This window comes from Neolamprologus brichardi, chromosome 12, assembly GCF_056152115.1.
Source record: "Neolamprologus brichardi isolate AB-2024 chromosome 12, ASM5615211v1, whole genome shotgun sequence".
NCBI classification, from domain to species: domain Eukaryota; kingdom Metazoa; phylum Chordata; class Actinopteri; order Cichliformes; family Cichlidae; genus Neolamprologus; species Neolamprologus brichardi.
The window spans coordinates 19,161,562-19,174,886 of record NC_142115.1 but is presented as its reverse complement, the minus strand read 5'-3'; the positions used below and the strand labels follow the sequence as shown (position 1 = coordinate 19,174,886).

Sequence of the window (13,325 nt, the reverse complement as noted above, 5' to 3'; positions counted from 1 at the left end):
CCCCAGGCCTGCTATTAAACAGCAGTGCTAACCACTACAGCACACTGTCACCAAGTGGTATATGTGTATGAAAATATGTTTTAAATAATTTTAGGCTTAAAACATGAAAATAAAAGTTCCAGAGGTACAAAAGCTGCTTTGGTTTGCATAAATATGAGACCACACAAGCAGCTGTTTTAGTTTACAGTTAGTTAGGACGATTGTGCTGCAGATGTTGGTATGAAAAAGAAAATACTTTCTGTACTTTTTCTTCCCACAGACTTGCTTCTTTGCCGCATGAATATAAGTGGGGTTAAAACACTGATTTGAGGAGTTGGTGAGAAGAAAAATCAGCAAGCCGAGATCACAATCACAATACTACCAAAAACCACTATCACCAAAGCAAGCTCATGCTCAACACACACAGCTTTTGGACCATGAGAAAAACAATTCAACACATTACAAATTACAATCTGTAAAAAATTTAAGTTATTACAAATGGTCAGTCTTGCCTGCAAGAAAATGTACAGTCTGCAAAGAGCCAATCTAAAGTCAGAAGAACTAAGTAGATTGCCCTAGAAATTAAAAACTGCTGGTCAACTTGATTTATGCACATTTTAAGAAGCCTGTGCTTCTCCCTCAACCCCAAATCTACATTCCACAAAAGGGTGGACCTACACAGGGTTGGGAGGAAGATCCTCCCAAATTTGTGAGCCTTTTGTTTAAGATTGAGAATAGTAAACCTTCAGCCTCTGCTACACACCAGAAATCATAAAACCTGTTCTCCTCCTACACTCCATGAGTTCAAGTATTTAGCCCTGCATTTCCAGGACAGTCTTTATCCTCAAATACCATCAGCATGACACTGATGCAAGCCTCCCAAAATTTTGGTTAACTTTTTATTTTTACTTAAAAAAAAAAAGGTGTTTTAGGATTTTTAGGCTCTATTGGACAGGAAAGTTGGAGACTGAGTGTAACGGGAATGTCACCCAGGAAATGGTCTGGGATGGCCCCCGCAGAAGTGACTTAAAGATCTCCTGTGCAAACAGGTGGGCCACAGTGGCAGCAGTCAAAATATTTTTACTGGAATAATTCAGATCAGCCTTCACAGAACTGTCATGAAACAGAAAAGTTTTAGATACAGTGTGGAGCAATAAGACAGGAATACCAAAAAGTACCTGTGACAGAAATTCCCAGTGGTTTTCTTTCTTTTGTCTAGGATGGTGGCTCCATCTTCTGACTGCTTAGAATCTATTTCTAACTTAATTATAAACAGATTCATATATATACATATATATATATATACATATATATATATTCGTATGGGCACAGCTGTAGTTATCACGCTAGTATTTCTCTGCATGGATACACTGGAGGAAGCTGGTGCCCTTTAAAAGCTCCAGTTTCCCTTTTTGAAATAATATCACTGAAGTTATTGTCTGCCCATTTCAGCCAGATGACTTTTAATTATCACAGGCATTCGTCCAATCATTGATAATATTGCATGTGTTTTATGTAGTCAACCACAGTGTCTCAGAGTAAACCGCGGTTTGACACTAAACCCCGTGAGAAAATCCACGTATCATCAGATTGATGATTCTCTTTTCCCTCCTTTAATTGTAGCTTCTGCTTGAGAGTACATCCATCATACAGGATGTGTTTCGCTGTTCTTTTCTTTTCTTTTTTTTCACTGTGATCTATCTCGTCCTCCTGTGCAGAGGGTGGAGTGGGGCCGTGGGCTCATTTACAGGCATCAGTAGTGAGTGATTTGGGTGCAGCACCACTGCAGCCTTGACTGCCATCAAATGAAGGGGGAGATTTTTTTATTTTTTTTTACCACAACACCGGCGGTGCCAACGGTTCAATCAGCACTACAAGATACACTGAGACACATTTGGGCAGCTCACCCTGCAACCATGGTAACAGAAGAATTTTACTAGTTGGCAGCAGCCAATAGTGGGGCACTTCCCACTCAGTTCTGTCCAATAACAGAGCAGCCTGCAGCCCAGCCCACCTAGAACTAACACTGATGGGCTAGTGCAGTGAGGATTTAGAGATGTAGGCTTGGTTAATGAACAAGTACAAGAGTAAGAGTGTGTAGGTATGTGTGTGTGTGTGAGACTGAATGAGGCTGTGCTATAATCTGATGAGAGGATTCCCTCTCGTTTAACCTCGACACATTGTAGAGTAGTACTCATTCACCGAGACCATCTGACATTCAGCACCAACAGTGCAGCAAGTCCCCTGTCATCGCACTCCCCTCACACGTTACGTGCACATGCATGCTGCACACACACTCACACACACCCACGAAGCACCTGGCTCTCATCACAAAATCAAACAGATCGGAAAATCGAATGCGATACGGTCTTAACCAGAAAGAAGCAAATGATCCCATCAACTGTCAATAAAGTCATTTATTATTTCACACAATGGATAACATGAACAACTTGAACTGTAGTTCTTCGTAATAAGTGCTCAACGCTGCCAGCCAACAGAAGGGTAGCAAAAGAATGAGCCTTTCTTTTTGAGGAAAGAGAAATAATAATAAAAAAAAGAAACCTACAAGATCATGAAAGATAAACATGACCAAAAGCATGCCAGCAGACATGGATATACATATATATTACAGGTATATATGTGCTTAAGACACATATCTGTATGCCAGCAAATGCAAATACAAAATATATGTGTACATTTTACACATACATACTGTGAAGGATATATGCATATGCATGCGCCTCTAGTATTTACTCTATATGTCAAATATTTGCAGTTTTTAATATTCATACAATGTACAAAAATGTTTCATGAATTAAAAAATTCATTACAAAAAGAAACATATCAAACAATGTACAAGTCTTCCTTCAAATTCAATTGAAATGCAACTTTCGGCTTGTCTAAAATATTTATGCATACAATCAAGTTGAGCATGCAAATAAAGGAAACCCACTCTAGAAAAAGGCTCAAATACACTATGTATACAAACTAAAATATGCCCACACTGTTAGAAGAGCTCACTTTGTGCTCTAAAGAAGTACATTTATTGGTTTTCTCAATGCTTCATCTGCACTTTCAGCTTCGAACATTATAGCTTAGAAATGGTAACGTATGCTGTGAGGATGACTACATGTACATTTATGAGGCTCTGTTCCGCACGACCCCCTTGCTCCATGTGTAGGATGCACATCAAAGCACGCTACATATTGAACGAGGGGCGAAATCAAAACTTAGGTGCCATTATCTCTCATCCTAGTTGCTGTTTTAAAGTGGTAAATGCAGACTACAGGAAATACACCCCAAACCGCTAACGTAAGGTCAAACACTGCTGCGCCGCCCTTGGTGCTGAAGCCAAAGACGAGGTAAGGGATCCTTACATCAGTGTTTAGGGGCCTCCTGTAGCCACCGGTCCAGATTGGCTGCTAAGTACATCACAACAACAGTGACCTTGAACCCTATACATAACCACATCCCCTCTGCAGTCTCTGTGTAGAGTGAAAGCTCTGGATTAGGACAATACTTGTCAGTGTTAGAAGGCACCGAAGCATTGGCTGGTAGGAGAGACAGACAGGACAGACAACACCTGGGGTCTTTAACTCTAGCATCAGAGACCGCTGACTGACCACAGTATGAAGGAGTAAGCTGCCAAGTGTGTATCCTCTACACCTCACCGCCTCACATTTCTAGACCCCATCTTTGCCACAACAGACTGCAGACCCACCTAGCAAAGCAAGGTTAAGCACACTAACATCAGGGCGAGTGTATTTTTGGCTATTTCCTCTGAGAGCTCCCCGAACAAAACAACCCTCTTACTTACTCACTGCTACGGCACTGCCCAAGCTGGCCGCAGGCAAAGTAGCTACAAGTCAGCCGGGATTTCCTATTTTTGGTCGAGTGCACGACGTTGGGGCTTCTATCCTCAACTTTTAAAAAGCGCGGTAAGGCAAATCGTTTTAGCATTCGGTGTAATTTAGCCGGCCGAAGCCGTGACTGTCAATAGGCAGTGGAATTTGTCAAATATTAAAATCACTTGAGGTTGTCATTTTTCTGAATAGTTCCTTGGGTCTTGAGCAGCCTTGATAGAGAGATAAGGTCTACTGTGGTTTGAGGAGACAGTCCCAGCATAGCTGAGCCTAACTGGTATCCATGCAGGATGGACATACTAACACTATTTACAACAGACACATTAATACTGTAGTTTTACATCTGGTTAAGGCTGTACTGCATAGAGCTGCAGTCACTATAGTTTTCATGAGATGATAGTCACTTTCTGCACAACTTATTACAAATTATTACTGGTATTATTCACAATTCTTGATACATGAATTCAATTTATTGAGTAAATAAGACCACTTATTTCTCTTTGTCGAAGGGTGGACCCAGAACAGAAATTCCTTTTAAGGTCACTGCCAGGCATGGCCTGATGCATAGCAAACAACAATGTACGAGAACGTGATTTCCATAAAAATCTCCGCTGTTCCTCCTTTGCCAAGTATATAATCAGTTATATCTCTCATTATTTACTGGGCAGAGTAAGTGGTGTTTAATTATATATCTAAGACTCTGGGTACAATCAATATCACTGGATGGAGACACATCTGATACACTGTCCACCTCCGCTGCTATAGCAGTATGTAGGTAGGTATATGATGCGGATTTAAAACAGTAATATAATAGCTCCTTCAGTCCAGCCCTTCTACCTCTGTTATGATGATATGAGTCAGAAAATAAACCAGGAGGAAGCTGGGAGACACCAGACAGCAGTGTCCAGCGACAGAAGATGCTAACTATGGAAGTTGTGAAGGGATGCCGGCAGTTTCGGGGTTCTCGTGAATAAGACACACGTGTCATTTGCACAATCATGAACATTTTGGGTCGTTGTCTGGGGCACTCCTTGCCGCTTCATATTCCTCAGGTCAAATGGTAATTTGTGAGAGAAAGAAACATAAGGCACAAGTCGAACTGCTGCAACTGAGAATCCCACCCCCGGCCGAACAAAACAGAATCTCCTGAAACAAAATTTCAACAAGGTTGCCAAAGAAACACTGATCCATTGCTTATTATTCAGAAACACCTAATCGAGAAAATACCAACCACTACCCAAAGCCACAGATACTGTCGATAGAGTTTAACAAAGGTTTAACATATTGACACACGCAAAAAAAAAAAAAAAAAAAAAAATCCAAGATGGCTACATTCTACAGTGCACATAGGAATGCTTTACATTGGTGCCAACATGGTGGAGAGTTTGTCAAACTCTGATTTAGATACTTTTAAATTATACACTGAATACTGAGACTTTGGTTTCTAAATCTAAATACTGGATTTACTTTCCAAAAATATTTTTCCAAGGATATGGATTGAAAATTATGTTAAGTAGAAAGACTGGGATTAGCTTTTTCAAAACACTGACTGTGTGAGCCCTCTTCTGCTGAACTGTCCAATTCAGACTCGGCGGGCTTCGGTTTGACGCTTTTGGCTGCGCAGCCTGCATATACAATTTGATTAAAATAATGTATGGTCTCTGGACTGGATAACCACACCGTCGAATGCCGAAACATAAGGCTGGAACAAGCATGTAAGTGCTGCATTTGATTGATGAAAGTGTATGTCTTTTTTTGTTGTTGTTGTCTTTTTTAATAGTGCATTTAACCAATTTTTTAAGGTTTACCAAAAATACACCTGATATTCCTCCTGTATGCAATGCCCCCTGGTTATAAACACAATAATGAGTGTATGAATGAATACATGTGGTTCTTGTCTGTCTGAAAACAAGCTTGTCTTGAGTCACACCCATGTCTGTTTTTTTTGGTTATAAAACAATACACACTTTCATTGTCTATGGTACAACAATTCTATTTAATATACTGTGTGCCAGTACACATCTATGAGCTGGTTTTCCCATTGTACAAGGCAGGCAACAGTGGACTTTGTTTCTATGTACAGTCTGGGACAGTCTAACCCACCATATTGCCTTTATGTCACTGCCCAGGAGAGGCCTGAGCAGGGAGAGAGGGAAAAAAAATGACACAGCGGGTAGGTTGAGGGAGCTCAAGAAATGGAGATGTAAAACATTAGTGGGAATAGGTGAGAGGACAAAGGGGGATGGATTTAAGCGGCAGGCACCAGGGAGGGCTAAAGAATTGGGGTGAGCGTCAAGCAGGGAGGAGGACCACGAGTGCGGAGCTGCCAGGAAGTATCAGTTACTTCTCAAAGGGAGCGAGGACACTAGGAAGGTATAGATGAATGGGAGCAAAACAGGGGAAGTAATAGGGTAAGGTGGCTTAATTACTGAAGTTATTATTCCACATGTTTTTGACAAGCTTCCTCAGAAAGGCAAAAATAAGCAGAGCTGCACAGTTTTATATTAACCATTCCCCCCTCCCCTTGCTGGTAAATATATGGCTGAAGCCACATTCAGATACAGTATCATAAAGTACCATACACATCACTGTATCAGATACATAAAGAGTCACATAATATCCTACACTATCATAAGTACCACACAGTTTTAGAGCATCAGATTCAGTATCAAATAGTACCATATAGTGCCATTGTAAATAAAGGTCCAATGAATCTTTGAAAGGCCCATGTCTGGTTGGGTGTAGCAAACTGAGGGATGGCACCCGCAGTGTTCCCTCCTCCTGCTCCACCAACCCACTGTATTCCTCGCGACAAATCAGAGAGGAGAAACAAGTCAAAGTGCACCAAGGAGTCCCAAGATTAAGGGCACTGCATCTGATAGGCTTGAAACACTGCCTCCGTTAACTGCTCTCCAGTTCTGCTGGAGGTGCTTTCTCCTGCGAGTCTACTGACTGGAGGGAGCCCACAGTTCATCCCTGCTGAGGCCCCTTCCTCTGCGTTTCCCCCCTTTGGCCAGCGGATTCACAGACCGCGCTTGATGCACCACAGTCTCAATAGTTGCTGAGATGGAATCGTGACTGGAGAACTCCAGAGGCTCGGGGGTCAGGCTCGGCCTGAGGCTGTGTCTGCCTGGCAGGTTATCGCACCTCTCCAGAACAGGCATCCCCAGAGTCCTCTCATCACTTCTCCTGCTAGCCAGCATGTCCAAGCCTCGAACCTCAGCCCAATCTTCCTTCCTCGTCTTGGTCGGCTCCGGTTCCTCCAGAGGTTGTTTTCTGGGTCGTCCGGGTCGTCTTTTGATGACATTGTTTCCTGTTTTGGCTTGTCGCTGCAGGCGCTTGGCACGAAGGATCTTCTGCACATGCTCAAAGTTCAGAGAATGCATCCTCCTTACGTCCTTCTGGATCTGTTCCACTTCGCGACGTTTATACCTCCGCTTACTGGGAACACCTGGAAGAGGAGAGAGGGAGAAAGAGTCAGGTGAGAAATGTCAAGGAAAATAACGAGCAAAGTAAGGTCTATAAAAAGAAAGGACCATTTGTGCTTGCGTGTCAGTTAAAAAGAGCGGTCTTGGAAAGACTAGGAAAGACATCATGCCAATTTAGCTCATGGAGAGAAAGTCTTTTCTTGCTTTAAGAGCTTCCTGCTAATTTTGAGATATTCATGTAAGCTTTTCAAATCCCAGCTGAGCCAGGAGAGCAGATCCTATCCTGTAATTGTCTACTAGAGAGCAGAGAGAAGAGGGGAGAGGAGGAGATCCTATTCTGCTAGCAGGAAATGTCTCCTTCAACCATTTAATATGTCGCTACACAATAACAACCCTGTGCATCTGGAGCACAGACTGCCAAAAAGCTAAACACACACAGCAACACAAACACACATATCGGCACTCTTGTCCACATGCACATGCGCATACAGACACAGATACAAAAACACACAGATGCATACATACACATGCACAAAAAATGAATTCAGCAGTTCAGAATGGCTGAGCAGAAGAAACTGGAGCCATATTGTTTCCTTCACACTGGTGAACTGGGCAGTATGCCCTTTACACATTGCTCTATCCTTACTCTTTCCCCGTCACTCACATTCTCTCTTCCACTCGTCTCTTCATGGGCGGCAATATGCTACTCTCTAATTTTCAATTAAACTGGTAACACTGCACCATTTCATTTCCATCTTTATTTCAGAGACCGCTTCCTGATCTTAGTCTGTCTCTGTCATTCTTTTTGTTTCCCATCTATGTCCCATTTCTTCGCTTCCCCCTCCTCCCTGTCTGGGCACTGTTCCCGGGGCTCGGACTGAGCCACAGCCAAAATGGAGGAAAAGCACAATCAACCACCAGTCCCCAAGCAGTGTGCACGCAACATGCTTCGTCTCTTTTCCTTGAGCTTTTTACTCCTATTGCTGGATTCCTGCGCTCTAGCCTTTCTTCCTTTCCCGCAGACTCCTGCTGATATGGTGTAGCAGGTTTCTTCAGTGCTCTAACATTTGATGAGTACATTAAATCAAAGATGCTTTTTCAGTTTTATACTTTAAATATTGTTGGCTGTGTTACAGGAAAATGTGTGAAAAATGATGCTCAAGACATTTAGAATATGTCTCTTTCATAAAACATAAGGGGGGAGCATTTAATATTTAATAGATTTTTTTTAAAGATTTGCACAACGTCAGTGAACTGCCACAACTAGCAGAATACAATATTTTTTCATCCTAAAGAGAGCTGTTTGCTTATGAATTAAGAGTAAGGGAAAGATAAAAAGCCGCCTAACTACCTCCCATACAAACCGCAGAAGAATATCACGCTGTTGTTGGTCAAAAATTCGGGCCTGACAGTGAAATTAGTTAATGCACAAAGCACTAAGTAGCAGTGGTTTATGAGCTGCAGCAGAAGTGAGCACATGCTCAGTTCACACACACACACACACACACACACACACTACAAAGTAGCAGAAATTTATGAGCTCCATACACGGAACATAAAACCAGTGACCTTCAGCAGTGTGAGAGGCAGTATAGTACCGAGAACCTGTTTCTCTGTGAAATAGGAAGTCACAGCTATGCTCACTTATCCACTGCCTGTGCTGTAGCTGAGAGCACTTTTCGGAGACAGATTAAAATAATCCTTGATGTATCTCATTTAGTGTAATTTTTTTTCTGGATGAAGGTCTGTGCATGTGTTTAAACAAGCTGCGTGACTTGCCGAACTACCGCAGGTCCGGTCACTTCTCTATCCTGGCAGTGGGTGCCTCTTTCCAGATGTTTTGGATCTTAATCTATATCCTCGTCTTCTCCTCTTGCACTCTCGACCCCCTAACCGAAAGCTGCTTGATGTCCTCCCAAATCTACGCTTCTCTATTATCTATTATTTCTGTCATCCTGACTGTTTACACTGGTAATTTACTATGTTGTTTTATGGCGTACACAGAGCATCTATCACATGTCCTATCTTATCTGGACCGGGGATCAGTCCAGATAAGTGTGTCGTATGCTGTGCAGACTGCAAAGCCCCTTGAGGCAAATCTGTGATTTGTTATACTGGGCAAAATAAATACAACTTGGCTTGACATGCCACAAAAAATTATTCCGAATTATTCATTAAAGACTTTCATTCAGACATTCATGTAAGAAAGTTACAACTGATTCAGCGAGGTCTGCGTAAGAAGCAAACGCACAACACACGCAGAGACACGCGTGTGCTTAATGATTTGTCCATGACCGTCAAACTCATTGTTGCACGCTCAGATAATAGTATGAATTTTACATCTGGATGGGGACCCGTATATCTGTGTGTATGCGGGGGCCTGCGCCTGCATGTGCGGCGAGCATTCTCATGCACATGCGTCTGTGTTTTAATTGGACTAAAGCTGTGAAGTGAAGCAGTAAGTCATGCTAGAGGAGGAGTGTGTGTGTGTGTGTGTGGGGGGGGGGGGGGGGGGGAGGTGGGGAGTAAAGAGAGTAATGGGAAAATGAGGGGGAGGGGAGACAAGGGAAAAAGCAAAAAGTGAAAGGGAAGAAGGAGAGAGCTAGAAGGGGGAGATGGAGAGAGAGATGAGGCAGAGGAACGAGGGGAAATCTGCGTGTGGATGTGGGAACCACGGGAGAGAGGCAGAGGGGGAAAGCAAGGGCAAGAACTGCAGAAGCAGCAAAAGGGAAGGGAAGGACACAGAGGGTAGAAGAGGTATAACAACACTAGAGGGATAATATGGATGGGTTGGGGGAGGAGGAGTCATTATGGGGGGAGGGGGGAGGGGTGTATATGAGTCATCCGTCCTGGATCCCCTGGGGTGGGGGGGGGTGTATTCTAACTGAGCCCCTGGCTTCTCCTCCCCGCCACTGGACTAGGCCCCAGTCATTAAACCCCTGGCTACCAGCCAGCTCTTTTAACACAGGCAAGGGCCTTTTACGGCGTGTCTGTAGAAAATAAATCATACTGTGTGAATAATATATCTCTGGCAAAAGCATTGGCAGGAGAGAGGGAAGGGAGGCAGGGTGGGGAGGTAGGAGAGATTGGTGAATTATAGTCGTCTCCATCCATGCATTACGTTCTCTTTATCCCCAGCCAGATGTGCTCAAAGACAGCAGAATACAGAATGTACCAAAATACACATTCATTGGGTGGTGAGAATTCGGTGCTACCCAGTCTCTTTGTCTGCTTTAAGCCCCGATAATGATGTGCATAAGCATATTTATAATAGGAATCACCTTGACATGTATTACTAAATCTACATTTAAAATGGGAAAACCCAGTTAACTGACTAAATGTGATAATCCAGCAAATAACAGAAGTCAATTAACACTCAGGAACAGAGTTTAATATTAATGTATAACCTTTTTTTTTTTGGCAAACATGCTCTCATTTGGCTACATTAACAGTTCTGATCACATATAAGTGATTTGTAAAGGCATGTATGTGTCTCTTTCTTCCAGTTCCACGGGCTAGCATAGTATCATGTATCAAATATCATTCGTATAGTTTTTCTTTCATTAATAAATTCCGGCTTCTGTCTAACAGATAGGAACCTTGTTGTTTTATATAAGTAGTGATGTGATGTAATAAGGTCCACTGCTGGTAATGTCAGCTGCTTACACGCTGCCGATGCTTCAGATCATAAGCTTTCCACATGTGATCCATTCATGGGTTTATTTAGAGGTAAAGTAAGCCTGTGTCTGGACTCTTCACTCCCTCGCGCTTTATATAGCGCATATAAACATTGGGAAATCACTAAGGAACAAGTGCAAACAGCTGTTCATACATTTTGGACATTACTTGGACGCACCGCTGTCTGTTCACATAAACACGTCACAGAACATGTGCACCACATTTAAGATAATGGACACAACAACGTCGCTGTTATTTTGTAAAGGACATATCTCTCTCACCACCAATCCAAAACGCAAATCTGTGCACATGTAACTTAACATAAAACATACTTTGGCTAAACATTATCCCCCCTCTACAAGCACAATGGGAACCGGAGCTCTAACTGTGCAATTATATGCTAATCTCCAGTATATTAATTGTAAATGAACATCAGTCATGCAGAGCAGTCAAATACATTAACATAACCATTTGTTTCAAAGTGGTGGCCGTGTTGATGTTATAGCGAGTGTGCAGATATTTAACAGGGTGAGCACATTTGTAGTTTGCTGGAAAATGCAGCTCCTGGATGCTACTTTTAGGGGAGTCACATTATGGTTCTGTAGGCCCCTGTACAGTGAATGATATTTACAGCTCAGATTTGGAACACAGGGTGAGCCTGTGTATAGCCATGAATGAACGGCTTGGATAAGCAAAGACAAGCAAACAACAGGAGTTACTGCGTTTTAGGCAAACCTCAAACCTCCAACACTTCATTAAAGAAAGCAATGTGCTTTATCATGCTGTCCCAGTGAACAGAAAACAACTGCTGCTGTTTTTAAGTCCAACATACAATGCAGTGCGCTTTCTCATAAATATAGTGTATTCTCTTACCAGTGAGGGAGGGACTGGGACACTTGTTCATCTGTTCTGGCTCCTGCCTCGTCGTTTGGAATGACATTAAGCCCTGATCTCCAAACACGGTAAGCCTCGTCCGCCTGCTCCTTCCGCCGCACTCGTCCTCTTGTGACCCCGAAAATAGGTCAGACGCTGACTCTGGCCGCTGCGACTGGCTACTATAGCTGCCCATGAAGCTCTTTTTAGGCTGCCCAGTCTGAAGGGAATGGAACTGACTGTCAGCAAGAGAGTGTGATGACAGCTGGTCAGACTCAAAAATCCCTAAGCTGGATCCCAGGTTTGAAGAGCCTCTGCCATTGCTCCTCTGCTTGTCCAGAAGCTTTGAAGGACCCTGACTGGCCAAGTCTCTCCTCTCACTCAGCATGCTGAGGCGTGCATTGGTCTTAGCTCCGCTGAAAAGCCCTCCCAGGTCCTGCCGGTCTCGTGGTGAAAGAAGAGGTTCATCCTTGTGCTTATGTTTATGCTTGTGCTTCCTCTTGTGGAGACGAACCCCTGCAAGACCACCTGCGCTGCTGCTGCCCAGGGATCCCAAACCCTCTCCCCTTACAGATGGCCCCTGAAGTGGACCACTAGTGGTGCAAAGCTTGGCACCGGGCTGGATTTTTGAGTGTCCGCTGGAGTGGAAAGCTTTGGGAGGGGGCACAGCAGGTCTCATGAAGGGAGATGGGGGCGCCGGTCCTAGCGAGTGATGGGGCAGATAAAATGGGGGAGTAGGGGGAAAGTAGCCCAGACTCAGAGGAGGAGCGTAAGGCATCGCATACGGTGCTGCATAGTAATTTCCCCCTGCCAGCGGATAACCATATCCTTGAACAAAAGGCAGCTTCGATGTGATTGGCTCGCTGGCTTTGGCTGGACGACCGCGTCTCCTCTTAGCCTTCAGATCAGCACTCCTGCGGAGGTATGAACTGGAGTCACAAGGGTACGAGTCGTAGGTAATAGGGTAGTAATGGTGGAAGTTGAGGCGGAAAATGGAAGGATAGGGATGCTGGGGGTAGCAGGTGAATCGTCTGTGAGACACTCGTAACTGCTGGAGCTTTAACACGACCTACAGGGAGGAAGGAAACAGGAAACATTTAGAAAAACAAACCCACACCCTTTAGTGCACGCTTGTACATTAGAGCGGTTGTTAAAGGCTCACACGCAGGATTTGTTACAGTGTTTCTAACCTCGTCCAGTTCAGAGAGAAAATGAAGATGATCCCGACTCTGTAGGCACTTCCTCTTCCGCCGATGATGCTTTTGCTTCTTCTCCTGCTGCGACAGAAAGTTATCGACAGCCGTTACTTGGCGCTCGCAGCGTGTTCTGCCACCTCTGTTGGATGCTTCCAAAGCTGCTGCCTCCGCAGCCTCAAACCCACACAGATCAAATGAGTACCTGTATAAACACAACATAAATCACATTAAAACAGCAGGTAAATGAATGTGTGCCAATCTATTAGATACAGAACAAAATGCCTATAAAGCAAGTAAAGGAGTATAAC

General features: G+C 43.6%; 1 protein-coding gene across 1 annotated transcript in view; it reads right to left on the bottom strand.

Annotated features, from left to right (window-relative positions):
* Positions 1-2,381: 2,381 nt before the first annotated feature.
* The window catches only part of setbp1 (SET binding protein 1), a 37,649-nt gene continuing 26,705 nt past the window's right edge, over positions 2,382-13,325 (bottom strand). The window contains exons 5-7 of the mRNA XM_006784165.2: positions 13,012-13,219; positions 11,822-12,890; positions 2,382-7,293 (exon numbers count right to left, since the gene is read on the bottom strand). Coding sequence (XP_006784228.2) covers positions 6,788-7,293; positions 11,822-12,890; positions 13,012-13,219 — 1,783 coding nt within the window. The 3' untranslated portion in view covers positions 2,382-6,787. The remainder of the gene's footprint in view (positions 7,294-11,821; positions 12,891-13,011; positions 13,220-13,325) is intronic.